This window comes from Furipterus horrens, unplaced genomic scaffold (assembly GCF_987537825.1).
Source record: "Furipterus horrens unplaced genomic scaffold, mFurHor1.1.pri manual_scaffold_9, whole genome shotgun sequence".
NCBI classification, from domain to species: domain Eukaryota; kingdom Metazoa; phylum Chordata; class Mammalia; order Chiroptera; family Furipteridae; genus Furipterus; species Furipterus horrens.
Genome location: NW_028327179.1, coordinates 103,136,731 through 103,163,100, shown reverse-complemented (window position 1 = coordinate 103,163,100; position 26,370 = coordinate 103,136,731). Strand labels below are relative to the sequence as shown.

The 26,370-nt window shown below is 50.7% G+C and overlaps 2 protein-coding genes across 3 annotated transcripts in view; both read left to right on the top strand.

The window, feature by feature from the left end:
* ESYT2 (extended synaptotagmin 2) overlaps positions 1-15,373 on the top strand; it is a 53,716-nt gene extending 38,343 nt beyond the window's left edge. The window contains exons 14-23 of one of the 2 annotated variants that reach the window (XM_090287744.1): positions 332-394; positions 3,201-3,275; positions 3,941-4,027; positions 7,076-7,225; positions 8,509-8,894; positions 10,046-10,144; positions 11,643-11,774; positions 13,099-13,204; positions 13,945-13,994; positions 14,104-15,373. In XM_090287744.1, the coding sequence (XP_090143870.1) occupies positions 332-394; positions 3,201-3,275; positions 3,941-4,027; positions 7,076-7,225; positions 8,509-8,894; positions 10,046-10,144; positions 11,643-11,774; positions 13,099-13,204; positions 13,945-13,994; positions 14,104-14,149 (1,194 nt within the window). In that variant the 3' untranslated portion in view covers positions 14,150-15,373. The remainder of the gene's footprint in view (positions 1-331; positions 395-3,200; positions 3,276-3,940; positions 4,028-7,075; positions 7,226-8,508; positions 8,895-10,045; positions 10,145-11,642; positions 11,775-13,098; positions 13,205-13,944; positions 13,995-14,103) is intronic. The other variant, XM_090287745.1, reaches the window with a different exon arrangement.
* Positions 15,374-21,550: 6,177 nt separating this feature from the next.
* Positions 21,551-26,370, top strand: part of NCAPG2 (non-SMC condensin II complex subunit G2) — a 42,290-nt gene continuing 37,470 nt past the window's right edge. The window contains exons 1-4 of the mRNA XM_090287743.1: positions 21,551-21,685; positions 23,322-23,510; positions 23,869-23,983; positions 25,597-25,751. Coding sequence (XP_090143869.1) covers positions 21,578-21,685; positions 23,322-23,510; positions 23,869-23,983; positions 25,597-25,751 — 567 coding nt within the window. The 5' untranslated portion in view covers positions 21,551-21,577. The remainder of the gene's footprint in view (positions 21,686-23,321; positions 23,511-23,868; positions 23,984-25,596; positions 25,752-26,370) is intronic.

Below are 26,370 nucleotides of genomic sequence, written 5' to 3'. Positions count from 1 at the left end.
CAAGCCAAGGGTAGTAAACAGAGGCCTTTCGTAAGCTATCACTATTGGGTTCTTCAAACCCCAGAGATAAGAGTTACAGTAATCACGCGGCAGAAGGACACATGCTTTGATATTTATAGATTAAATGTTCCTTTTAAGATAAAATCTTGAGCATAAAGAAGAATTTTACAAATGATTTCTTACTGTTTTTTTATGTGATTGTTGGTGGTGGTTTTCGTTTAAAGGTTTTGTTTGTTTGTTTGCATAAGTTTTCATGTCATTAACCTTACATCGACTCCTCATTGCATGTTTTATTAACCCTTGGTATATTCATTTTCTTCTGACTTGAAAGAGTAACCCATTAGAATTTAACCCCGATGTCTTGAAGAAGGCTGCAGTTCAGAAAGCTTTCAAGGTAAACTAATGATTTTCCCTTCGAGAAGTTCATTAAGGCATATTGAAAGAGATGATGGCTTCACCCTCTTGGGTTCATTACTAATTAGTAATTAGTTGTCATTGGAGAAAGCCTGTTTCTGTTACCCAAAAAGTAGTAGTTAGAAGAATTTAAGTTAACTTCGAAGATAACTCTTTTAAAGTACCAATATGATAAATTAGACATCTGTCCTGTTGGTCTGAGGCCTCCATATCTAAGATGGTTTTAAATCGTCTGTATTGTAATTGGATTTGCAATTGTGAAAATGGGAAACTAGAAGATTTGTTTAAAATCTGAGCCCCTTGTGCATTGCGTCTGTTCAAGCCTCACCTCTTCCAATATGCAGAGCCCGGCCGTGCGGCGGCGGCTCTGAGCTCCGCGCTGCCGGGTGGGGGCCGGGCCCCTCGAGACGCCTTCTGTTCACCCTGTGAGGTGTATTGAAAACTAAGCTCCACTCCCCAAAACACCACAAACATGCCTCGCCTGGCTAAACTGCCAGAAGTTTCCTGTGATGTACAGTGTTTCATTTTTTTTATCTTTGATTTGTTTGAATGTTTTAGGTTAAATATTTGGGGGGGGCAGTTAAATGAAATCGTTTTAAGAAAATTCCATGGGAAGGAATCAGGAGGGTTTTTAAGTCAGTTTTGTGTAGAAAAGTCCAATTTAGAAGGTGAGGGAGACTCCTGAGGCCTGTCCTGGCGCAGCGTGACTGACCCCCACGCTCCCTGCACCCCGGGGGTGAGGTGTGCAGCTCAGCAGCAGCTGCTTCCAACCAAACACGGGGAGAAAGTGTGCCGGCAGCCTCTCCTCCCCGTTTCTGCGTCACGGTGCGAACGGGCTGTGAAATGGGCTGGCGTGGCAGGGAATTAATCTTGTCGTTCCTTACAGAATGGAGGAGAGGGTATCTCCTCTACTAGAGTAGGAGTTGAAGATCACACATGGGAAGTTCTCCGTGCAGCTAGTACCGTGTGTTTATTTTAACTGTTATGCCTAACCACTGAGTTCTGGAACTGGTATTGTGCCCATTCTATAGACTTGAAAACTGAGGTTCAACTAGATGAAACATGGGTCTCAATCAAATGGCAAAGAGCTGAGATGAAAGCCAGGACAGTCCTGACTTATTCGTGTGATGCCCGTGTCGCTGACTGATTGGGAAGATGGCATCATGGTAGAGAACTTAGTGATTTAAAAATATCAGGCAGCATCTATTTTTAGATGCAGCATTATTTTATGTACCACAAAGGAAGAAAGAAAACGTGTCAGTTAAGGGTGGATAGTGTTCGTTCTACACGTGCGGAAAGAAGTCTTAGACTGAGGACAGGCAGGTTTTCATCACATCGCTCCTGCGCACACAGAAGGGAGCTGAGCAGCAGCGGCCCCTCCCGCCGTCTTCCTCAAAGCTCGTGAAGTCGGCGCTTGTTGCCTTGTTCTCAGAGATGTCAGAAAGGTTTTCTTTAAAAAGTTTAAAAAGCTGTGTCTTAAAATTGACAAATATAGTGAGTCTCCAGGAATGAAGGGCTGCTTTTGTAGAGAGGAAGTGAGTGTATTAGTTCAGAAATACCTTCAACTTCTGAGTCAGATTCAGAGAGTCGTTGTAGCTTCAGCAAGACAGGCGGTAACCCCCGGTGTCACAGAATGTGGCTTGGGGTTCTGTCCTGCTTATACCTCCCTCCAAAAGCGGGGCCCTGAGGAGGGGCGCCCCTCCTTTTAAGGCCACACCCCCCTGCCAGGGAGGTTCGGAGCGTGAACACAGAGGCCGGTGCTCAGCAAACACTGCGGGGCTCCAGTGCTCAGTGAGGAAGGAGGAAGTGGACTCACTGGGGAAAGTGGTGCTCTCCGCCCCGGTAGTCTGCAGCCTCCGGATTTTTAACAATATTTATTTCATTTTGCAGAATTCATTCTCATCAAAAAGATGAACCAGAAAATAGATTATTGCAGTAGGTTTGGGCCAGTAATATTTTACTCAAATAAGCCTATGAATTAGATGCTGATTTTTTGTCATTGCTGCAGTGTTGGGGATTGACTTTAAAATTGTGAAACTAAAAAACATTTTTGTGACCTTATAATTAATTTCCACTAACATATTTAACTGCATCTTCTGTGGGGCTCAGTTATAAATAAACCTCATGTCCCATGTATGTTGCGTTTTACTGTGTTTTCTTTTATCAACTCTCTGCACTGAAGTTTGCTTCTCACCATTTTTAAGTATTTCTATCTGCTTAATTTAATGTGATTCCAGATTGATGGTCATTCTAGTCAAAATTACTTAGCCGCTGGGTGATATTGGATAGCTACATGTCTGAACAGAAGAAATGGAGCTAAAAACGTAAAAACATGTTTGTCACACTCTGTGGTATTTATATTGTTCCAAACAGAGGACTGTTCTGAATTACAAACTCTTTTCCATTGGTCCTTGCTCATGTTTTTCTGTTCATTCATTACACTTTATTTTGCTGTCCTGGTAAAATAAGTTTTGAGAGCGGCAATTAACATTAAAGATAGAAGATTTCATTTTTCCAAAGTAGCTCGCTCTAAAAATAAAAGACCTGAACACTTAAAGCTTGTATGTGAACAGACGTTTCCCCCGTGCATTTTCATGGGGGGTACAGTTATGGCCTGGACCGCGCTTAGCAACCCTTTCCCGAGTAAGTCGCTCCCAGACAGTCCCTATACCTGAGGTCTGGGAAGTAAGTAGATATGGCCGTCCGTATTTGCCAGTAATTTCACTTTAACAGGCCTGTTTCAGGATATCTGTTTATTTTATTTTGTCTTTTTTGTTTTGGGGCAGTCAGGGAAGAAAGTCAGCAGCAACCCAAACCCTCTTGTGCAGATGTCGGTGGGTCACAAGGCCCAGGAGAGCAAGGTAAGGCTGATGGGTTTCCTGGGGCGCACCTGTCACTGCGGCCGCGTGGGGACTGCCCACGGATGTGCCACGGATGTGCACCTCTCTCTCATTTTCTCGAATCAGTCACTTCATAGAGTGTCAGCTACTTAATTTGGAAACAAAGATACTGTACATTTTTTAAAATTACATTAAAAATAACATAAATATGCTTTTGCTTGATTTCGTGAGAAAATGAAAACTTTTTTTGAATGTTCTATAAATATTGTGTTTAAAAGAGAAGCACTGGTGCTTAAAACTCATGCAACTCAACAACCGCAGTTCTGTCAGGAATCGGGGCTGGGGCTGGCCGGGGCTGCAGCCTTTCCTGCTTTCCTGACACAAGGTGAAGCGTTTCAAGAACCGTTGGAAGTTCCAGGCCTTTGTTCCCTTTCGGGGTTCTGGAGCCAGCCCCTGGGGGTGCAGACAGGGTGCAGACAGAGGCCACACCGGGGGGACTTTCGTCCCTGGGATTCCAGGACAGCCCCCGGCACCCTCTGACATTTCCCATAACTAATACGTGATAGTACGTGCTCAGGAAAATATGTGTCTTGGAATTTAAAGTAAAGTCATCCCAGGCTTCCAAACACAATGCATGAGTGAGCACAGAAAGTATCACAGAGCTGATTTTAGGCTACTTCTTCCAGATTCGGTACAAAACCAATGAACCTGTGTGGGAGGAACACTTCACTTTCTTCATTCACAACCCCAAGCGCCAGGACCTTGAAATTGAGGTATTTTATCTGCATTCTGAATGGATTTCTTGAAATATAATCAGCATACAATGAGCTGCACATATTTAAAGTGTACAGTTTATGGATCCATCACCATAATAATCAGTGTATATTTATCGAGCTTATCCCCTGGGTATTTCAGACTCTGTATACTATAAATTTTTTTTTTAAAGATTTTATTTATTTATTTTTAGAAAGAGGGGAAGGGAGGGAGAAAGGGAGAGAAACATCAGTGTGTGAGAGTAACAATCAGTTGCCTCTTGCATGCCCCCTATTGGGGACCTGGCCCACAACCCAGGCATGTGCTCTGACCAGGAATCGAACCTGCAGCCTTTTGATTTGCAGGCCAGTGCTCAACCCACTGAGCCACACCAGCCAGGAATAAACTTTTTTTTTTAAGCTTTGGACTGGTTGTTACTAGTATCTAGAAGTGCAGCTGATTTTGTATGTTGGCATCCTTTTGTAGATCCCGCTGAACTTTATTAGTTCTGGTAGCTCTTCTGTGGATACTTTAGGATTGTTTCTACGTAGGTGGTTGTGTTGTCTGCAAATAATGAGGACATTTCTGCTTCTGTGTTTCCCATCTGCTGCCTCTGGCTCCCTGGTCTTGCCTTGCTGCCCTGCCCGGCCTCGGGCCTCGCCTGAGCGCTCACCTTGGCCTTCTCGGGTCTTAGGTGGAAGCCTCAGAGCTTCACCGCTAAGCTTTGAGTTTGGGGACGTTTCCTTCCTCTGCTACTAGTTTGCTGACAGTTTTGTCATGAATGAATGTGGAGTTTTATCGAAGGTTTTTCTGCAACTATTGAGATGATCATCTGGCTTTCCTGAGCTTGCAAATATGGTGAAACACATGGACGGTTTTTGAACGTTGAACCTCGCAGGCCTCGGTTTGATTTTTCACGATTTGTCATTAGAGAACTGCACAGGCACACCTGCATTAGGGACAAGCTCACGTGGTCCTCAGTTTAAGGTGCTGGCGTTTTGTTAAGAGTCTCTGCCTCGGAGTCCCGAAGGCCACAGACCTGTCACTTGTTTCTCCAGCGTGTATCTCCGAGCGAGGCTGGCCTCGTAGAATGAGTTGGGAGTGTTCCTGCCTCTTTATTTTTTCTAAGTGTCGGTGTGGAATTGCAGTGCTTCCCCACCTGAGAGTTCATCCCTTTATTGTTGTGAAAATCCCCTTTACAATTACATTTTAGTGACATTCTTTACTCTGTAACCAACTCTGTATGATATTAATATCACTACTCTTTGTTGAAGTTAATATGGTTTATTTTTTTCATCCTTAGCCTATTTGTAAATTTATATTTAAAGTTGACTTTTTTAGACAACTTATAGTTGAATCTTGCGTTTTTATCCAATCTGATCATCTCTTTTAATTTTGGCCTTTAGGCCATTATTTAACGTTAATATTGATGTGGCCGGTTTAAATCTGCCCCCGTGCTGTTTGCCCCATTTGTTCTGTGTTCCCTTCTTCTGGGTTTTAATCTGGCTTTTGGGTTGCGTGCGTGTTAGATTGCGTTTCCTCTCCTTTCATTAGCGATGGCGCCCCGTTGCTGCTGAGGGTTCTGAGGATCGATCGCTCCGGGGTCCGCGAGTCTGTTGTCACTCACCCTGTGCCCTCCTCCGCACAGGGGGGCCCTGGCCTCTGTCTGGGACCCTCGTCCCGGGACCGTGGCCTGGACACCCCATAGGCAGTGGCCCAGTTGGTCGTCGGGCGCGCCTCCCTTGTTTCTAAGCTGCGGTGGGGGGTTAGGTTCGGTTCGGTTCCTGTTCCTCCCTCACGGCCACAAGCAGAAGTCCTGTGTTTGCTGTTTTAAAATACCTGCGACACGTAAACCCCATGCTCAGAAGGAGGGGGAGGGTGCTCCCTGGGTGTGCCCCTGCTCGCCCCATGCTGTGCCCCCCCTGCCCCCCGATGTCATCTTAGCGCCAAGGACCGAGCTGGTCGGAGCGGCTCATGCGGGGTTCTCGGTCACCGGCCTGAACTGCGCCAGCTCCCGCACCCCTTTTTCCTGCTCGGCCTGCTTTCCACGTTCAGTCGCTGAAAAGGCTCGGGGCCTCCACTGGCTCTGCGCTCGCGTGGCTGTGACTCAGTCTCAGCTGCTCAGGTCCTGGGGCCCGAGAGCAGCTGTCCCATCAGGGAGGCCTCGGGCCCCCGCGACCGAGCCCCGTCCCTCCGGGCGTACCTGCCTGGCTGCTGTTCTTTGCTTGTTTCATAGTTTCATGCCCTTTTATATAAAATGTATCTAGCTCATTTCTGTGTTTGTTTAGCTAACTTTGCCTTGCTGAGTTGCACTATACTTAGTAATTTCTACTACTGGATCTTGAACTTTAAAGTACAGCTTCCAAAGTTCAGTGAACATTGTTTCAGTTACTTGGGCCCTGGCTGGTGTGGCTCCGTGGATTGAGCACTGGCCTGTGAACCAAGAGGTCGCCGGTTCGATTCCCAGTCAGGGCACAGCCCTTGGCTGCGGGCCGGGTCCCCAGTCGGGGGTGCAAGAGGCCACCGATCCTAACTTCTTTGGTCATTGTCATGAGCCTGTGAGAGTTCTTATTCCACTTGGTTAAACCGTTCGTATTACAACAGTCTTAGCAGGAGTAGTTCCTGGTACAGGGGTGAGGCCGCAGGGTATTATTCAGGAGACAGGGATTGCCGTGCGTTTCAAGCAGATATTTTGAAATTTTTAAAAAAGCCTGTGGATTTTGACTAGGGAAGGCTTCAAAGACACTTAGAAAGGTTGTTTCTCCATAACAAGTGTCACCAGTAGGAACTTGACACGTCCCTGCAGATGTGCATTGCCATCATTTTCAGAGGGTTTAAGACTTCTCTTTCTAGCCTTCAGTTTGTGTGCACTGCTGCCTCTCCCTCCAAGCATTCTTTTTTGTGCCCACGATTGTGTGATGAGGTAGCGTCACTGGTTACAATGTTCTGTCTTCCCAAGGAGACCCTGCCTGGGAGGGTGGCTGGAGTGTGTTTTCAGAGACTGGCTGGGACCTTTCTGTGCTTCTCTCCCCTCCCCGGCGCTCAGCGTGTGCTGTGGTTTCTCACAGGTCAAGGACGAGCAGCTCCAGTATTCGCTGGGGAATCTGAAGATCCCTCTCAGCCGGCTGCTCACCAGTGAGGACATGACCATTAACCAGCGATTCCAGCTCAGCAACTCAGGCCCAAACAGCACCCTGAAGATGAAGCTCGCCCTCAGGGTGCGCAGTGCCCCACGGGAGGTCCAGGGTGGGCGGGGACATGTGGGTGGCAGTCACGGTCCAGCCACAGGGCTCAGGACAAGGGTGGACGGTGGTCAGGGTGTTGGCGTGGGGCCCGGGCTGACAGGAAGCCGTCGGCCAATAGAAGCAGACCTTCCGAGCTGCTTGAGCAGCCCCGGGAGCCTGTGACGCCTCCATGTGGATGCAGGCGTCCGTTTTTTATCTTTTGGCCCAGAAAGTGTTGCTGTCTGGGTCAACGGTCGTCTGCTAAGATTAAATCTTTCCCAGTCATTCAAAATAGAGAATTGAATAAAACTGTACAAGGTAGTGGAAATTACAGGAAAACTTTATCCAAATAATTCTTTTCTAAGCACCTAAGGAAATATTGAAGATAAAACTAGAAAACATGGGAGAGTCCTGAAACTCACTACTTTTAAAATGCAAATTAAAACGAAGAACAAACTTTTAAAGAATTAGGACAGACTTAGTGTGTGGAGGGGACCGTGGAAATGGTCTCCTTGCCCCTGGGCAGGACGCTGGCTGTGCACAGCCTTCCAGGAAGGACCGCAGTGTCTCCAGGCTGCACGTCAAAGAGCCCCTGGGACCACGGGCCTCTCTGGAAATCGTTTTGTTATAACGCACAGAGCGGGGAGGCCATGAACAAGATGCTGTTTGCTGCAGCTTTATTTTGTAACACCAGAAAACACTTCCGGCCATCACAGTAACCTCAGAGTGCAGGAGGAGTTTATGGAGTACAGCCTGCATTAAAAGTTAGTTTTAGAAACCAGCAAAGTGATCGATCCGTGTGCTCTGAAAGCTGAGGACACGTGCTGCTCCTGCATCGTGCTGGGCATCTGGGTACCCTCGCTGGGTAGAGGTGTCCTTGACGCTCATCCTGCCCTGAGTTGCTGGTGGAGGAGACCGCCTGCTAGAGCGAGGGGCCAGGCCGCCTGCGTAGGGTGAGCGGCCAGGCCTGTGCAGGGCATGCAGCTCTCTTCCAGCAATAACGCGAGTCACAGCTGTGCCAGCGGAAGAGGCTGAAGGGAACACACACAAATGACTTTCACATCATAGAGGTGATACTTTGATTATGTACTTAAATGTTTCTTTTTAAAACTAACATTGTATTACTTTAGTAATCAAAGAGCTAAATGGGCCAGATTGTTTATAACGTTCTGTGCCAAGTTTTGAGGAAACATTGGCAGATAAACATCTAAAGCTGTTCACGTATCAGGCCGTTGCCTGTGTCACTGATCTTAATTCTGTGTGTGTTTCCACTCTAGGTGCTCCACCTGGAAAGGCAAGCTCGGTCTCCAGTCCACCAGCACTCGGCTCAAGTAAAGCGGCCTTCAGTTTCCAAAGAAGGGAGGAAGACGTCTGTCAGGTCTCAGATGTCTTCATCACCAGGCACTGGTGACAGCAGCCCAGCCCCCTCCACGCCCGTCGCCGGGGGTGCCACGAAGCCTGGCCTGGAGGAGAGAGCCCCGCCCGCGGAGGCCAGCCCTCGGGGGCCGCGAGACCTGGGCCGAAGCCCCTCCAGCCTGCAGGTCAGCGCCACCTGGTCCCCCAGCCACCTCTCTGTCAAGGAGCCCACCCCCAGCATCGCCTCGGACGTGTCGCTGCCCATCGCCACGCAGGAGCTTCGGCAGAGGCTGCGGCAGCTGGAGAAGTAACTAGACGCGCCTGCTCTTGGGCAACTGTCGCGTGCGGTGGGGGCAGGTCTCGCTGCAGCAGAAGGAGCCGGTGGCGGCCCCCTTTCAGGGTGGAGCCTGCCCTTTTCCAGGGCCCGAGCCTGGGCTGCTTTAAAGATTAGGATGCGATGGGGAGGTGGGTCCTGTGACTACAGGGGCTCTGGGCTCCTGTGCGCTGTCCTTGGGCCAGGAAGGCAGAGTCCAGAGGTGACTGGTGCCGGGTCGGGCCGGGTCCGCTCCTTTCCGTTTGCTCAGCACCCCACTGCTGGTCCCCCGTTGCTTTCTGTCTGTCTTTGGATGTTTGTGTTGATTTCTTAAAACCCCACGATTCCTAGATAAGGAGGAAAGCACAGTCTGCAGGCACCATAAGCTTCTGCTGTTAACCTCTTCCTCTCAGCGGAGGAAGCTGCCTCTGCGACAGTTCTTTGTCTTCGTTTCTCTGAGAGGCGCGTGAGGAGCGGTGGGGGGGGCAGCGGTGGGACGTGGGCTGCCGGTGTCGGGTGCAGGTGCACGTGTGGCCTTTCTGTGACCATAGCCAGTGTGGCTGTCTCCTTCACACCTTCTCACGTCCACTGCTCAGGGAGAAAGAAATCCGCCCCTCCCCCTCTTGCTCTAGAAGAAAATAGAATTTTGAATGAGAAACCGGCTTTTCTCAGGAGCTAACTTTGGGGAGCCGCTGAGATAGTCTTGGGGGACACTGAGCCAGGCAGCTGTTGCTTGTCCGAGAGCCTGTGCTTTGACACAGTTGAGCGAGCAGGGCTGCAGGGGTTGCTGTGATGTCATCGGGCATCCTGTCGGCGGACAGCGGAGCCGGGGCTTGTGTGGGCTGTTGAGAAAGGACACGAAGGTTTGGGCAATTACAGGCCCGGAGGCCACGGAATTGACGCTTGTCATTCGGAGCCCCTATGCCTCGTTCTGCTCTGGGCCCCAAATGGAAAAGCGGTCAGTTTTGAATGATTAAGTTATGTTAACCCTCCACTGAAATGGGAGTTTGACAGGTTGGTTTATATTCAGAGGGTCGCCGGCGTCCAGGTTCGCGGGTCATGAACTTGGTCTCACTGTGTTGTAGCGGTGACTCGGGACCCGTGTAGGCCTGGGACAGCTGTGACCTCCTGCTCTGTTTCCTCAGTGGGACGACGCTGGGACAGTCTCCGCTGGGACAGATCCAGCTGACCGTCCGGCACAGCTCGCAGAGGAACAAGCTGGTGGTGGTGGTGCACGCTTGCAGGTGAGGGGCCGGCCCCCGGCGGCCGCTGGGCTTCGTGTTGAAAGAGCCAAGCAGGGCGACGTGCTGCGGCCTTGGTGTCCAGTGTCTGCTCCCTCTGTCCTCAGAATTGTTTCATAAACGGTCGTAAGCACTTGTTGCTTTGCAACACTCCCTTGGGCTGCGGGGTGCGTGCCACCCTCGTGTGGATGTTTTGGTGGCCTGTTACATGTAACTAGGTAAAAACTTATTTTCTTTTTCTTTGTATTTTTTATATTTTATTTTAGAGAGAGGGAAAGGGAGGGAGAGAAAGGGAGAGAAACATTGATGCAAGGAAGAAACATCAATTGGTTGGCTTCCATATGCGCCCCAACTGGGCACCGAACCCACAAACCGGGCATATGCCCTGACCAGGAATTGAACAGGCAACCTTTTGGTTTGCGGGACGATGCCCAGCTGAGCCACGCCGGCTGGGGCCCATGTTTTCCTTTTATTGACGTGTTTTGGGGGGATTAAATTTCTAGGAGTAAATTTATATACATTCAGAGGACCCAAGAGTGGATGGGTCCCAATACGTATTGCTGTCATCTTTCAAGGACGTGAATTTCCCATTGCCATCGGCTCTGAGGCCTTGCCCTGCGGCCGGGAGGGGCCTGTTTCAGTGTGTCAGTGTTCTGACCCGGGATGTGACATGAGGCACAGGGAGGGACAGTGTGTGTCCTTGTGCTGGATTGAGGCTGGTGGTCTGGAGCCATTTTCCTTTATGTGACTTATAAGGGTGTGGACCTTATAAAAAGCTATTGGAAACACAGAAAAATGAAATTAGTGACATTTAGAAATATGACTGTATAAACGTAGAATTCATTTCAATATGTATGTGTTGAGCACCTTATATGTTCTTGCTACTGAGAGGTAATCACTACAGAAAGCTACTTTAGAGAATTCCAACAGAACAGTCCATTCACGAGACTTCAGGCCGGTCAGTAAGCGAACAGCTGGAAGGCATTGCACATAATTGATAGAAGCAGCAGTTAAGTTCTCGTGGTGTATTTCTGGTCTTCAAAACATCACCCAATTCCTAAAACAAAAATTGAACATTGAGATAAATGTGAGCTCTACATACATTTTAGGAAGCTGAATGAAAACAAAGGAGATCATTCATTTTCCAACCCCCTTATTCCAGTTTTGGGTCATGAGTGACCAGAGCCTTTCCCGGCAGCTCAGGGCGCAAGGTGGGAACCAGCCCTGGACACGATGCGCGCCTCCACTGCGCTCACTCAGGCAGTCAGGCACCCCGTTTTCCTCCTGTGCACGTCTCTCAGAGGTGGGAGGGAGCCGGCGTCCCTGGAGAGGACACAGAGGACGTGCAAGCTCCAAGCAGACCATTCCCCTTTAGGGATTTTTTTTCTCATGGACATTATGACAGAACATTGTTAGTTGAGGACCTGCTATAGTGAATTTGAGTGTGACGCTAATTGTCATTTTTCTAGACTCTAATGTCTGCTGTTCTTTGTGTTACAAGAAATCTCATTGCCTTCTCTGAAGACGGCTCCGACCCCTACGTCCGCGTGTACTTGTTACCAGACAAGAGGCGGTCAGGAAGGAGAAAAACACACGTGTCGAAGAGGACACTGAACCCCGTGTTTGATCAGAGGTATGGACTGACTCAGCTGGGGCAGACTGTTGGATTCCATTAGGAAGGCCTGGTTGGTGCCTTCCAGGGACTCGGGCCTGCACAGGGCCGAGGGATCCAGTGAAAACTCCGGGCTGGCAGATGGGAACCTGTTATGATCAGTAAATTCCGTGGATTTCAGGCGGGAGTGATGAGTTGTGAACGTGGGTGGGAGATGGGCGTGAGATAAAGAACCAACGACTGACGACCCCAGAGAACTGAGTGATCAGTCAAAATGGAGAGTATTAAAATACACGTATTTTAAAAAATAATAAACCTACAACATCTTAAAACACAATATTCTTGTGAAAAACAACTGGTTTCCAAAACAGTTTAAAAATTAGTGGAAAGAATGGCATCATTGTTCTAGGGTTTTATGAATCTCATTAGTGGTCTGGCCTCATAGAGGCTCCTCTCTGCCTGTGGCCAGTAGGGGTGGGGGTGCGGCCCCCTGAGCGTCCTCGGGCCGTAAAGAGCCCCCGTCCGCGCACACGTGTTGTCTTATCTGCAGGCCTCTGTCGCTAAGAAACCACCAGCGTTTTGGGAAATGATGAAGTCGAATGGTATCAGTATCTACTAATTCCGTTTACAGTTCACCTTTAAGGATGCGGCTAGTCATTTGTCATGTTTTTACTGACAGGCGCGCACCTAGTCCTGCCGTGGGCACCTTGCGTTTGCTGGGGTTCCTGCCCAGCGGTGGCACTGAAGACTTTGAGACCCAGGTTTGGGTCTGTAGCTGTGGCAGCTCTGTGGGAGGGCCGGCCACGTCCCAGCCGTGTCCCTCCCAGGCCGCAGGCCCTCGGTCCTTGGGTTTGCCAGAGACCCTACTGCCCGCAGCCACACAAAGCTGGCCTCGAGGACTTGCTTCCTAGAAGGCATTTTAGTTTGTGGTATCTGACTTCGGCTACTAAAAAGCACAGTGTGGCCTTTTCCTGCCCACGAAGCCGGATCGCAGGACACTTTCATCAGTTCACCTGGCTTTGAAATTGTTCTCCTTTAGCCTCCAGTCTGACTCCCCGTGGGCCATAGACAACATCCATGGTCCCACGTTCCAGCTGCCCCGCCCCGTACGTGCGGAGACACGGGCTGGAGTCTTCTCTTACGTTTGAGAACGATGAGAAGTACTTCGATTTTGTGATTTCACAAAACGCTGGACCCAAACATCCAGCACAAGAACCCTTGTTTTGTGATCACAAAAGTATTGTAACACTTGGAGTGACCTCATAAGCAGAAATGTCATGTTTGGTTATAATAAACTACAGCGAGATGACAAAGGAATTTCAGGCAGGTCTTCTTTCTCTCTCAGCTTTGATTTTAGCGTTTCATTACCAGACGTGCAGAGGAGAACGCTGGACGTTGCCGTGAAGAACAGCGGCGGCTTCCTGTCCAAAGACAAAGGGCTTCTTGGCAAAGTAAGGTTAAAAAATCCTCCACTTGGTAAAAGCTCAACAACTGCCCAGGGGGCGTTTTTAGAGCATGAGTAGAAAGCGGTAACCTTACCTGTGATCGGTGCTTCTTGGTAAAACAGCGACTGTGAAAGACTGGGCCTGCTAAGACATCGTATGTTGTGGAGATATTTCAAGTTGTTTCACTGTTTTTACATAATCAGTATTGGCATGTTCGTCATACTGATGCCATGAACATCTAGTCGAGGAAAGGTTCTTTTTTCAAGTATCACAATGAAGGAAAACCCAAAGGGAGGCTGTTCTCTTACAAGTCTACCTCCTCCGCTAACCAGCTGCTGCTTTCCTAATAAATCATTGTCTTTTTTTTCTCCGAATTCCTTTCAGTCTTTGTCCCTGGCCATATTTAGCTCTTGCGTAAGCTTGCGCTGTCGTTAGTAACGTACGTGGAGGTAAAGTTGGGGTGAGGCTTTGATGCGGGGGCCATTTGTGGACAGTCTGTACCAACTTAGTGACCCGTGGGCCTGGGTCCCTGGTGCCCGCTGACATTTGGCAGTGGTCAAACCTGAAGACCGATGGATACAGGGAGGACCTCCTGGGTGGGGTCAACCACTCAGCTCATAGGTGTTTCTGTTTGGAAAACGAGAGACTGAAAATAGAGGGCTCCCCATAGATTGGGGAGACGGGGGAAGTGGCCGAGGCCTAAGGGACTCCTTCAGCCGCTCTCACGAACGTCCTCTGACCCACAGGTGTTGGTCGCTCTGGCGTCTGAAGAGCTGGCCAAAGGCTGGACCCAGTGGTGAGTGTCTTGCCCCAGATGAGAAGCCACCAGGTAGAGAAGCCCAGTGCCTGCTGTGGACACTGTCCACCCTGACCGCCTGTCTGCCTTCCTCTTCCCGTGCCCTCAGGTATGACCTCACGGAAGACGGGACGAGACCGCACGTGGTGACGTAGGCCGAGCTGGGCCTGGGTGCTCCCTGGTGCATCGCCCGCCCTGCGTGCTGGTGCTGGAAGGCGCCCTCCCCCACGCACCGACGCTATTTTTATACTTCACGTTCTTCGCTGGACACACCTTAATCGTTTTATAAAACGTGGACATTTTAGGCATATTTGACCGATGTGATTGTTAAATTTTGTATGTTTGACTCCTGCTAGCATTTCAGCAGTTACTGCAGCCTGCAGTAGGATCGCAGTTCGTGCTGTGTCGTGTTCAACGGTATGTGTGGGAGACAGGCGTGTTGTGCGCTTCATTGTTGCCTGGTTTTGTACATCCCTGGGGCACACGGTGCCATGTAAATAGACTCTATTTTTTATAATCTCTACATGCTGGTTTGAATTCAGAAGAAAATGGTTTAAGGAATATATATATATTTTCTTCTAAATTCTTATGACAAATAATCATTTTCGTCTTTGCAGGAAAGCGTTCTCTTATTTTGCGCTGTTTATTTTTAAAAAGAAATGCTAAAAGATTATGAAACAGTAGTATATTTCTGCCCATTATCAATGAAAGAGAGTATTAAAATATTAACACTTTCGTAACTATGAAGATGTATTATTGAGAAGTTAGTTGAAGTGCTTATAAGGGGAAGTGTTATATAGCTAAGTTGCATAAAGTATGGAGAGAATTGTCATGGTTCATACATCATCGTGTGCTACTCTGAAATTTCTTACATAAAATGAAACGTCGGAAGTTTCTAAGTGCTTGTTATAACTTATTCATGAGATAGTGCCCCTGTGCCAGCTCTGCCTTCTCTAAGACGTGCCCCAGGCTTTCAGGGCCGGGAGCCAGGCCGCTGGGAGAGAGCCGCGAGCTTTGCTAACGCTCCCAGTCCTCCCAGCCTGAGAGGAAAGACCAGCTCCCACGGCACCAAACGGGCTGTGAAGTCAGTCGGGGAAAGTGCCGGACGCGAGTGAAGCCCAGAGCTGCTGCTCTCACTCGTCGGTGGGACACAGGTGAGCCCAGGACGGGGCCTGAGCTGGCTCTCGGTTCCGTTCTGCCCTCACACACAGGCTGCCAGGGACCGAGGCTGTCAGCACTGCGTTTGGGGGTGACACTTCTCCCTGGGTTTCCTTACTTGCTGCCACGACTGACCTCAGTATCCAAATATTGTCACACCATTGTTATTTTGGAATATATTTTTCTTCTTAGATGATTAAAAGCCTGCTTTAGATCCCTAAGAGTGTCCTGTGGCCGTGGCCTGAGCTGTGCGTGCCTGTCCACGGAGCGCGCACGCGTGCAGAGAGCGTTTGAATGCTGTGTGCTTTTTAGCGGTGGAAAGACCCTAGAGTTCAGTGTGAACGCGGCGGGGGAGGAGCTTTGTGACTGAGTGGCACGTCTCACCATGAAGCGGCCTGTGGTGGGCTGGCTGTCGCCCCACACACTGCTGCCCATCAGCGGGTTTTATTCATGTCACTTTGCACATGAACCACAGGGCTGTTTATCATGGGGCCTCCAGCTGCACAGCACATTTCAGGTCGTCCACAGACCCATCTGGCCTCACTGTCTCCTGTTCAGTGTGCAGGAGGAAGTGCACAGGTCTACCGGTAACACATGAACAGACACGCATGTAGGGCCCGTAACTGCGGTACCTCCGTAGCTTGAGCAAGACAGGACGTTACTCAGTGTGGTTGCTGCCCATGATGTTCCCTTGATCGGAGATGTTCGTAGCGTCAGGGCTGTGGACAGGCTTCTGCATCGTCTCTGGGATCGAGCACACCAGTCGTTCCTACCAACATCTTAAACGCTTGGCCATTGCAACCCTGTGCTTCTCCCATTGGTGTGTTTTACTCGATGGGTTGCTTCATGTAAGCAATTAGGCAAAAGAAATACCATGCAGGGCAAAAAGGCCCTACAAAGCTGTTGGCCGCAGGATGCCCGCCTCCTGATAGTGACCACCTGTAGGTTCCCAGGCCCCTCTCCGGGGAGGGGGCAGAGGAAGGGGTGGCACCGAGGACGCAGTAGCACCTCTTGGGTGTGATTCAAAGGGAGGCGTTGTGTTCTGTAGGGAAGCGTGAGGACCAGCCATGAGGCCGGCTCGGTGCTGCACGCCCCGTGAGGGAAGGCGCCCTGCATGCTCCTCGCCAGTTCTTCTAGCCCCCCGGGGAAGGGGACCTTTACCTTTTCCATGTTGAGTCAAACCAGTCAGGGACATTTGCTGAACTGAATTTGAATTGTTTGCTTGTCCATGTGGGTTTCTAGTCCTGTGCCTTAAATTACGGAACTATAAAGGTGTCGTTTCCAAACTTTAGACGGAAACAGGAGCCTCGTAGAACTGCCATTCTGAACGATGAGAATTCCTCGCACAGACACTGGGTCCAGAGCTCAGCCCTGCTTTTTCTGGAAGCCAACCCAGGTGCAGATCTGTGTGGGCACTGAGACTGTGGCGTCACTGGGGCCCCGCCTCTGGGGGCCGCCGCTGCCGATGGGAAGCTGCAGAGGCTGTGGTGCTGGAGAAGGTCCTCCGTGTTCATGCTGTTCCATGACAGTGCGTGTATTTCTTCAATAAAACTTCTGTGTTAGCTAAATCGTGACTTGTTCCTCCTTTGTCGTTTGAAATGGAAATTCTAGTGTGGGATCCCATGAGCTGATGAGTGAGTACAGGATACTGTTCATGTTAGCTCTCTGTGACCCTCCGTTTGCAAAAGCACCACCTCCGATGGCTGCGGTCACTCCTCTTTTTCCATCTTAATCGGACCCTCATCCACCCACCCCAGATTGTGGGTTTTGAAAACCACTCTCCTGGAAGATAATTAAGAGTAGAAAGTACAGTCTTTATATTTGCTTTATAACCAGAGCACCAACAAGTATTGAAATGGAGCTGTTCTGAGCCACCAGCAGGGACGCTGGCATGTCTGCTGCAAGGCTGGGGTGACAGTCACCTTCGTCTGCCAGGAGCTCGCTGGGCAAAGCCGCTGCTGAACTCCAAGAGCCATGGCTGAGGAATTCTGGTCATTTCATTGCAGGGGCTACGCAAGGAGAACGCAAGCCATCACCTAACACCCAAATTCCCCAACGGCGTATCGTTGGGGGCTTTAAAGGCGAAGAGTCGTGAGTGGTCATAAGGAAGGGGCCTGGGGTCGTGGGCTCTGCTTATCGATCAGTCCTTATCAAGCTTCAGCAACTCTTTGTCTGATTTATGTAGCTCTTGGCAGCATCCTGTCCACAGGGCCTCGTGACGGGCCAGGGGGTCTTCCTGCTTAAGAGTTCTGCAAGACATCTTGGGACTCAGTGGTGTTATCTTAACGGAATAAAACAAAGCTATACCTCTTGTGCTTAGCTGGCTACATTTGATTGTCTTAAGCAAAGTGGATCCTTACAGTCTTCCCCGACAGTTGCCTTACAGGCAAGCCTCCGGGCTCCAGCACAGGATTACATGATATGCAGCTAAGAAGGGCTAATTTAACAATTGTAACGAAAAGCTAAATTCTAGTATACTTAGTCTCGTAGGGTTTGCTGTCGGTTTCAGCTTGAGTGGGACCTGCCCTGGGGCCTTCCCCACCATCTGCGGTAGGGGATCTAAGCCTTGTTCCTTTCCATGGCTGAGTGATGCTCAGGGTTTGGATGGAACTCCCATCATTTGTCCCTCTGTGGGTGGAGGGTGGTGAGCATGTCCTGTGTTAGGTGCCCAGCTCAGAAGGATGCTGATGCGGCGCCTTGCCCCACAGTGCAGATGTTGGTCACTGGGTTCAGCATGACCGGGCACATCAGCACTTTTGATGGCCTGCTTGTGCCACTAAGACCCCTCGTCCATATTTTCTGAGATTGACTTATAACCTTTACATTAGGACCCTGTGGGGGCCCTAATACTAATTGAAAAATGTGCCCAGCTTGACCCCTCGACCGTCTGATCTAAATGGCATGGAGAAGGTCTAGGCTTCGTATTCTTATGTGCAGCTCAAGACACTGATGACCCGCGGCCGAGAATGCTTTGCCCCGACCTCCTGTCTCTCTCCATGAGTCACCCTGCTCCGAGTGGCCTCCCCAAGAGGGGCGGCCCTCCCCAAGGACCCAGGAGGAAGAAGAAGGCGGATAGCTCACCTTTTCAGTTTTCCCAGGGTCATCATAGCAGGAGGTGCACACAGGTTCCGGAAGGAAAGGTCGGGCATGGTGTTAGGAATGACAGTCCAGGAAGGGAGAGGTAAACCCCAGGAGCCCTGCTCTGTGCGCCCAGCTCACCTGTCTCACCTCACCCTCCCTTGAGTCTGCATTCACCTGAGGAGGGGGTGACAGAACGAGGTGCACCTGCAGCAGACGCCCGGCCTTCACCCTCCCACCCCTCTCCGGTGTTCCTGACGGGGTCACTCAATCCGGGGCACAGCAGGTGCACTGCAGAACGTGTTGGCCCCATTCCCACAGGTAGGGCGCAGGTGTGGGCCTCAAGCTTCCAATTACTTCTGCTTTTTCCTTAATTGTTTGAACACATCCACAATTCCCAGTTCAGACTTTCAGAGAGTAAAGGGTACACCCACAAAAAGGAAGGACATGGCTGCAGCTGCCCCTGATGAGCCAGGAGCCCGCCCTTACTCGGAATCAGTGACTCAAGCCCTGAGGTGGTGTCCTGTTTAGCTCTCCGTGGCCAGGGTGAGCCCCGCCCTTACTTGGCCCAGAATTCCCCAGAACTGCTCCTTCTTATTAACCCTATGTTAAGTGTTTAAGTTTCTAGCTAGTGACCAGCTATCGTAGCTCATTTTCGCAGTTGCAATTATGATGATTATATTACACACTTCGTATGTTTTTTTTAGTAGGCAGAAAATATTTCTGGAAGGATATTGAGGAAAAGGATAATAAGGTAAGGGTTCCTTTCAGTCTGAGCCATGTGACTTATTTGCCCAATAAAAAGATAAACTAAAATTTTTAAAAAACTGAACTTGACACTTGGTTTATTATCAGATATTATTTTAGCTAGATTTATACCATTTTTGGTATATATTGCAAACAGCTTCAGCCTTAGTTTATGCTGCTGTGGAGGTCCAATTTTAATTCTCTAAACCTTTTCTCATTACCACATTATAAGGTTTTTGTTGTTTTTTAATCCTCAAGGACGTTTTTTCATTGTAGAGAGAGGGAGGGGGAGAGAGAAACATCCATGTGAGAGAGAAGGGTCGCAGGCTTCATTCGTGGTCAGGGCACATGCCTGAGTCATGGGATAGGCCCACACAGGGCAGAGCGTGGGAGAAGCGGCAGATTGGTGTCTTTCACATCCATGTTTCGCTCCCTCTTTCTCCCCTTCTCTCTAAAAATAAATAAGATATTTTTAAAAATAAAAATAAATGTTTTGACAAAAGTGCCTTGAAATGAAAAAGTAACCCATATAGTTAATAGCAATTTAATGTATCTGGGTAGAGGTCTTTGGTAAACTTCCTAGAATCTGACAAAGGGAATAATTTCAAGTGACTGGATAAAAACCTTTGTGAAATTCAGGTTGCTTCCAGGTTTTTGCTTTCAACAAAAAGTTAAGGAAAGCCAAATTAAGTCATTAGCTGATACAAATATGATAATCAGTGTGTGACTTTTGGTATTTAACTAAAATATGTTTAAGGAATTACGTGACATTGCTATTAATTTTTTATTTTTTGTGCCCTTATTTATATAAACAAATTTTCTCTGTATTTGCATCTATAAACATGAAAAATCAGAATATTCATCCTTGGAAACATAAATTGATTTTAAAAATAGACTCAAGCATAGCATTGAGGTGTGTTTCAAAAATTTTTTAGTTTCAAATTTAATCAATCCTTGAATTATAATTTATATGGCTTTGATGTATTTTTATCCCTCCTACATTGAAAGTTGTCAGATCTACAGCATTATGGTCACAAAATACTAAAATACCAATTTTTATATATAACGTTCTGCGGGAGACGTGATTCACGGACCATAGCAAAACAGTACCCTTGCGAGAGTACTCAGATTTCATCGCGTATATAGCCTGACGTCACCGCTTTATCGGGGAAGTCGGTCTTCATAATTATGTCGAAGCCGACGATGAAACTAATGTCGCTGTCAGACCGCAAACGCCGGGGTCCGAGCTCGCGCGGAAAAGGCGGGGCCGGGGCGAGTGGGCGGGGCCGGGCGCTCTCCAGAGGCCCCACCCAGGTCCTCCCGGGTCTCGCGAGAGCGGCGCGTGGTGACGCGCGGGCGAGAGGAGCGCGTCGGGCGCGCGGGCGGGCGGTTTTGAATCTGGTCCGAGCGCGGGAAACGGCGGTTCCCGAGGCCGAGGTGAGCTCCGGGGGCGCCGGGCCGCCACGGGCTCGGGGCAGGGGCCCGGGACACGGCGTGGGGGGCCCGGGTCGAGCGTCTAGCACCGCACGCTCCGCGTGGGCCGCGTCGGAGCTCACGGCCCAGCCGAGGTCTCTGGGGAGACGTGACAGAGGCGGTGGCGGGGCCTGGGCGCGGGACGCCCGAGTCCTCCCCCGGGACTGGCCCCGCAGCGGACGGACCGTCGCCCGGGCCTGGCCCGCGGGGCTTCATCCGGCTTTGTGCGCAGGGGAACCTGCCGTCAGGCACCCCCGGGCCGTCCTGCGCACAACGGCTTGCCCGGGGGCCGCTGCTCCGGGGGGACGGGGGCGCCGACGGGGAGCCCGGGTGGGGGCGGGCGGCGTCGTGCCCGGGCGCAGCGCTGGGGAGCGTCGTTGCTGCCGGAGCTGGTGGGAGCCGCCGCGAGCGCGTGGCCGCAGGAAGTGCGCGCTGCGCCCGCCCGCGGGGCCGGGGCAGGACGCGGGCCGCGCAGACCTCGCTCAGGCGCGGGCCCGGGGGCCCCCGCAGTGCTGCCTCTGGGCCCCGAAAGTTTCCACGCGGCTCCGTGTAACGGTGCAGGCTTTCACGCGGGGGCCTGGGGGGAAAGCAGGCGGGCCCTGCCCCGCGGCGCCGTGTTCCGTGCATGAAGCCGCCGCGGCCGTCACAGGCTGCGCGTTCCTCCCGCGGGAGCAGCTGCACCCACGCAGCCCCCCCCTCCCCGGCCGCGTGTCCGTCACTCGTTCAGCCTCGGGCCTCGGGGGCGCGGGCTGCGCAGGTGCGCGGCGAGCTCTGAGCCCCACGGGGGGTGCGGCGCTAACGAGCCCCGCGCGGCCCGGGAGCCACCGGCAGCGCCGCCCTGGGGCCCTCGGTGCGGGGTTGGGGCGGCTCCCCTCGTTAACCATCCCTGAGCGCAGTGCCGCGCGATGCTGTCCGCAGGGACAGCACGCGGGCGGTGCTTTCGGACGTGACTTGTTTGCGGTCAGAATGTTGTTAGAAGCTCCGCGTGGCGGTGGCGTCTGTGCGCGGTTGGCACGTCGGGACCGAGTGACGTCCCGCGGGCGGAGGTGCGCGCCCTGCGCGTGTCTGAGTGTCCGACGCCCGTGTCTCCCTCCAGGGCTGCGACGGGACCAGGGCCCGGGAGCCGGATGCCCGGAGCGCGCGGCGGCGCCGCCGCCATGGAGAAGCGCGAGGCCTTCGTGCGCGCCGCGGCGGCCGATCGCACCGCCGACTTCCTGCACTTCATCCGACTGGACGTAAGTTTGTGTGCGGCTCTGGCGTGTGCTGCCTGTTCACATAAAACGTTTCTCTGAACCTACGTCCGTGAATGAAGAGTCGTCGTCCCCGTGAACCCTCGCCGCCTGTGCTCACTGGCGGCCTGTGTTTCCTGCGTCCTGGGCCAAGTCTGCCTGGTGGAGAGAGAGAAGCAGGACACGTGTGTCTCTGTGAAGCAGGGGGAGAGGGTGGGGTGACTGGTGGATCTGACCAGAGATCTGAGTGGGCCAAGGGGAGGCTGGGGACACGCAGGCCAGAGGCCCCAGAGGAGGGGCATGGGCGTAGGGTGGAGAAAGGGCCCCCCACCCAGCTTAGCCATGTTCTCTGTCATTCTCTGTGTCAGCCTGTTCTTGACTCATTGGAGAGTCAGCTGCAAGCAGTGTGTCTTGTTATCCCTAAGCAGTTCCATGTGCCTTTTTCTGGAACAGTTATTCCCATGGATAATCACGGTGAAATCCTCCGTCAGGACATGTGGCCCCGTTACCTGCAGTGCGTAGTCGGCATCACACTTGGCGTTCAGCGGTGACCGCCGGTTGCTTTTCTTTAACCCAGAGTTTCTCCGCCGAGCTTTGTCTTTCATGACATGGACAGTTTGGAAGAGTTCAGGCAGCTGCTTTGTGGCACATCCTTCAGTTTGTTTTTGTTTGATGATCTGATTACATTCATTGCATGGGTTTTGGCAGGAGCTTGCATTGGAGGCCCCGTGACTGTCGCTTGGGTGGGCGTCCCAGATTTCTCCACCAAAGCTTCGAAGTCAGTCAGCGAGTGACCTGGCCCGTGGGGAAGGAGGTGGCATCTGGGGAACCGGCCTGCCTCTGCTCCTCAGGCTCAGCCTCACACACACGGGGGTTTAGCCTCCATGGATGGTTCTTGCACGTGTCACTTATTCCTGCGATGGCTCTAAAGTTGTGGTTTTTTCCATTGGCGTTCTGTGCTGTGCTGTGTGCTGGTAACCTGTCTGAGTGTGCGTGTGAGTTGTCAGTGTGGCCCCTTGATTGCTCCTGTGCTTGCGGGCTACAGTCACAGCTGCCTCTGTTGCTCAGGTTGGCTCTAGGGGCCCCTCTGAGCTGGGCTCTCTGCCCTGGGTAGTGGCCTCTCTCTGCTGCGTCCAAGAGGACGGGGCCATCTGCTCAGAGGGGCAGGGGGTGGGGGGGTCAGCGATCTGAAGGAGAGTCGAGACGCTCTGAAGTAGTCTGTTGGCTCGGGGGTGAGCAGTGCTTTCGGTTGACTAGAAGTGGGGTGTGGAGGGTGCAAGGTGATTGGAGACCAGAACCTAACGTGCAGTCAGCCGGCCAGACCGCGCTGTTCTGCAGCCTGGTTTCAGGCCTGCAGGTGGTGGACGTAGGGATGGTTGACTTGGGGGAGGTTTTGCTAAGTGGGTACAATTTTAAACTCTAAAGATTAGGGTCCTCGAGCTGAACCAGTGGAGGAGGAATCTGCTACTTTCCGCCTGATAACCCTCTACTTCTTACTTGTTTGAATGGATTTTGAAAACTACCACCAAGCTCTTGAACTTGGACCTGAGTTAGCAGTTAAACTTTCCTTTGATGCCACTATGAAAAGGCTAGAACTAATACTCTGTGTTTGAAATATAACACTTGGTGTTATATTTTACAGGAAGATGCTTCTGACCCTTTCAACCTGAATGAGTTACTAGATGAATTATCAAGGAAGCAGAAGGAGGAGCTCTGGCAGAGGCTCAGGAGGCTACTGACAGATGTGCTGCTGGAAAGCCCGGTGGAGGGGTGGCCGGCCGCCGAAGCCCAGGCTGAGGACGACATGGACGCAGACCACAGTCCAAAAATGGTAGTGTGGGTCCTTCAGAAACAAGATAATTCCCCTCTTCTTTGTTAAAAGATAGTTATTTATTGTGTATCGTTGTTTTAAGAAAAAATTAAAGTCCGACACTGAGCAGTAGAAGTTTGTTGACTGTGGTTTCCCCTTTGTAACCCTACCATTGCTGATGTACAGTAGGAGTCAGTGCTGTGGTACTGTTTGGACAACTGACTTGTTTGTATTCAACTTCAATTCACTTTTTAGAATAAGCTACAAATGTGGCCTGATATTTATAAATTTAGTAACTTACCATTCTTTTAAAAATTGAATTTTACATTGGTTTTTAATTTACTCATATTTTGATATATATATATATTTTTTTTTACAGAAAAAAGCTCTAGAAATAATCCATGCAATTACCTCTGTGATTCTCGCGTCTGTCTCTGTAATAAATGAAAGTGAGAACTACGAAGCCTTACTGGAATGTGCTGTTATATTAAACGGTGAGTTGGCCTGGTGCCGTGCGGCATGCTCAGAGGGGGCGTTGGGGCCGTGCTCTGCAGGGGGAGCTGGGGTGGTGTTGGAGGGAGTGGGGCTGAGGCCCAGTGCTGCAGTCAGGCTCTTCTGCCTCGGCCAGAGGCAGTGGAGGATCCGGCATTCAAGGGCCAGTTGGAGTCATGGGTTTAGTCCCAGCCGCATGCCGGCGCCTCAGATGGCTCAGGAGGCATCACTGAGCATCTGCCTGCCATCGTGGGCAGGTTTTCCCGGGGGGTCTCCCTGACCTGCTGGAGCAACGGTAAGAACTTTTTAAGGGGAAACAGTCTGATTCTAAGTTTCTCAGCTGGTGATTGCTGCCAGATAGTTTACATTTAACCAAACATTTGCGACATTATACTTTTTTCTTTAAATGTGTTATGACCATGACCTTAGGAATGATTGTTGACTAGTAGAGTTTTCCTACACTAAAAGTTCGTGTTTTGACTAAACTATGAAAATCTGGAGATGTGATTCCAAAATAGTGCATAAAATTATTTTATAGATATAAAAATAACTTTTAAGTAATGATTTTTAAGAAACATCTCCCTTGTACCTGTGCCCCCTGTGTGACTGGGAGTGACATGCAGTGCGTTCCCTTGACTAGTCCCCGTGGCAGCGTCACTGGGCCCATGGGTCTGTGTGGTGCGCTGCTGGGTGTGGGGCTCTTGCCCTGGAATTGTGCTTATTGAGAAGTGATCCCTAATCAATATAAAAACGGCTCACAGGGGTTTTGTGAATATTACCACCATTTTGCTTAATTGTACCGTGTTCAAATAACTGTTTGGTAAAATGATCAGTGCTGATATTGCAGTTTCCAACTTTGCATGAATTCAGGAATTTTACATTACTATAATAGCATTCCAATATCTGTGGGCTATAATTATGGGCACATTATTAATATTTTAGTTATTAAACTTTTCTGTTAGTAAAAGCACTGTAGTTTTTGTATTCATTTTAATAGCTGCTTTTACTAAATTCACCCATGAGCCAGAACTGGAGGCCAGCACCCTGAGGGGTGGCCATAAGCGGGTTCACGGCCAGCGTACCTGGCTGCTCTGCTGCGAGCCACCCCGTGGCATCGGGGCGCTCGCCTCCAGGGGCCTCCACGTCGTGTCCACTCTGCCTTCCCATTGTACAATTCTGCTTTTATAGCAGTAGTAAAACTGTTCTTTAATTACTGTCATTTCTATCCTGTAAATAATGTGTATAAATTTTCGGCAAGTTACACATAAACTTAACACTTGCTTAGCAAACCTTTTCGGGTCTCAGTGCTCTCTGCCAGTGATTTTCAGCCGGTGTGCCGCAGGCGTCTGTAAAACACACACTAATACCTGACTCTAAAGTCAGGGGCACTGCCTCTTCCCTTAGACCGTCACGTTAAAAAATGACAGCCGGTACAACAGTAGCCGTCTGGTGTGAATAAATCAAAATTGCATTTTTTGGTGTGCTGCAGAATTTTAGTCATCAGTTTGTTCGCACCGTGGGAAGAAGAAGGTTGACAGTCGCTGCTCTCTGTCGCTGAATCTGCACCAGTGTCGGCTTTGCAGACCGACGGGGTCCTTTCTGGGCGCTCTTTCAGGTATCTTGTACGCGCTGCCTGAATCAGAACGGAAGCTGCAGGGCGCCATCCAGGGTCTGTGCGTCACGTGGTGGGAGAAGGGCCTGCCGGCCAAGGAGGACATGGGCAAGACTGCGTTCAGCTTGCTGCTGAGGAAGAGTCTCCAGACGAACACAGTATGTGAGCGGGTTTATACCAGCTATGACTTGTGTGTGCTCACCCCACGGGGCGTCCCCGTCTTCCTCCCATGTGTGGTCCTGTCCTCCTTCGTGTCACATCATGGTTGCAAGGGGACTGCTCCACTTCCACCTTCTCGTGGGAGCTCCAGGCAGGAAGAGGCAGGGGAGAGGCGGTCCTGAGACGGGCTGGGGTGGCTGCCGGTGCTCAGGGGGCCCACAGAGGCAGACCCCCTGCCGGTCCCAGGCCAGGTGTCTGGGCGCCGAGGAGGACAAAGGGGGCTAAGTCGTCGGGCAGAGCTTTGGGGCCGATGCAGGGCCACTCCCTGGGGGTGTCAGGACGGGGTGGGGGGTTTCAGAGTGCAGCCCAGGCCTGAGCACCAATGGACAGACAGCATGTTTGAAGGTGAGTGACTCGGGCTGCTTCTCATCCTTTAGCCTTTGGTATGCAGTTCAGAAATCCAGAAAAAGAACATTTTCCCCCCAGTCAAGACACCAAGATGCTTACGTTCATCTTAGAAAATTGGGCAAATGAAGAAAAGGAAAAATAAGGAAGATGAAAATCATCCATAAGTCCAACACCCAAAGCAATTGTTGCTATTTTAGGGACATGTAGGAA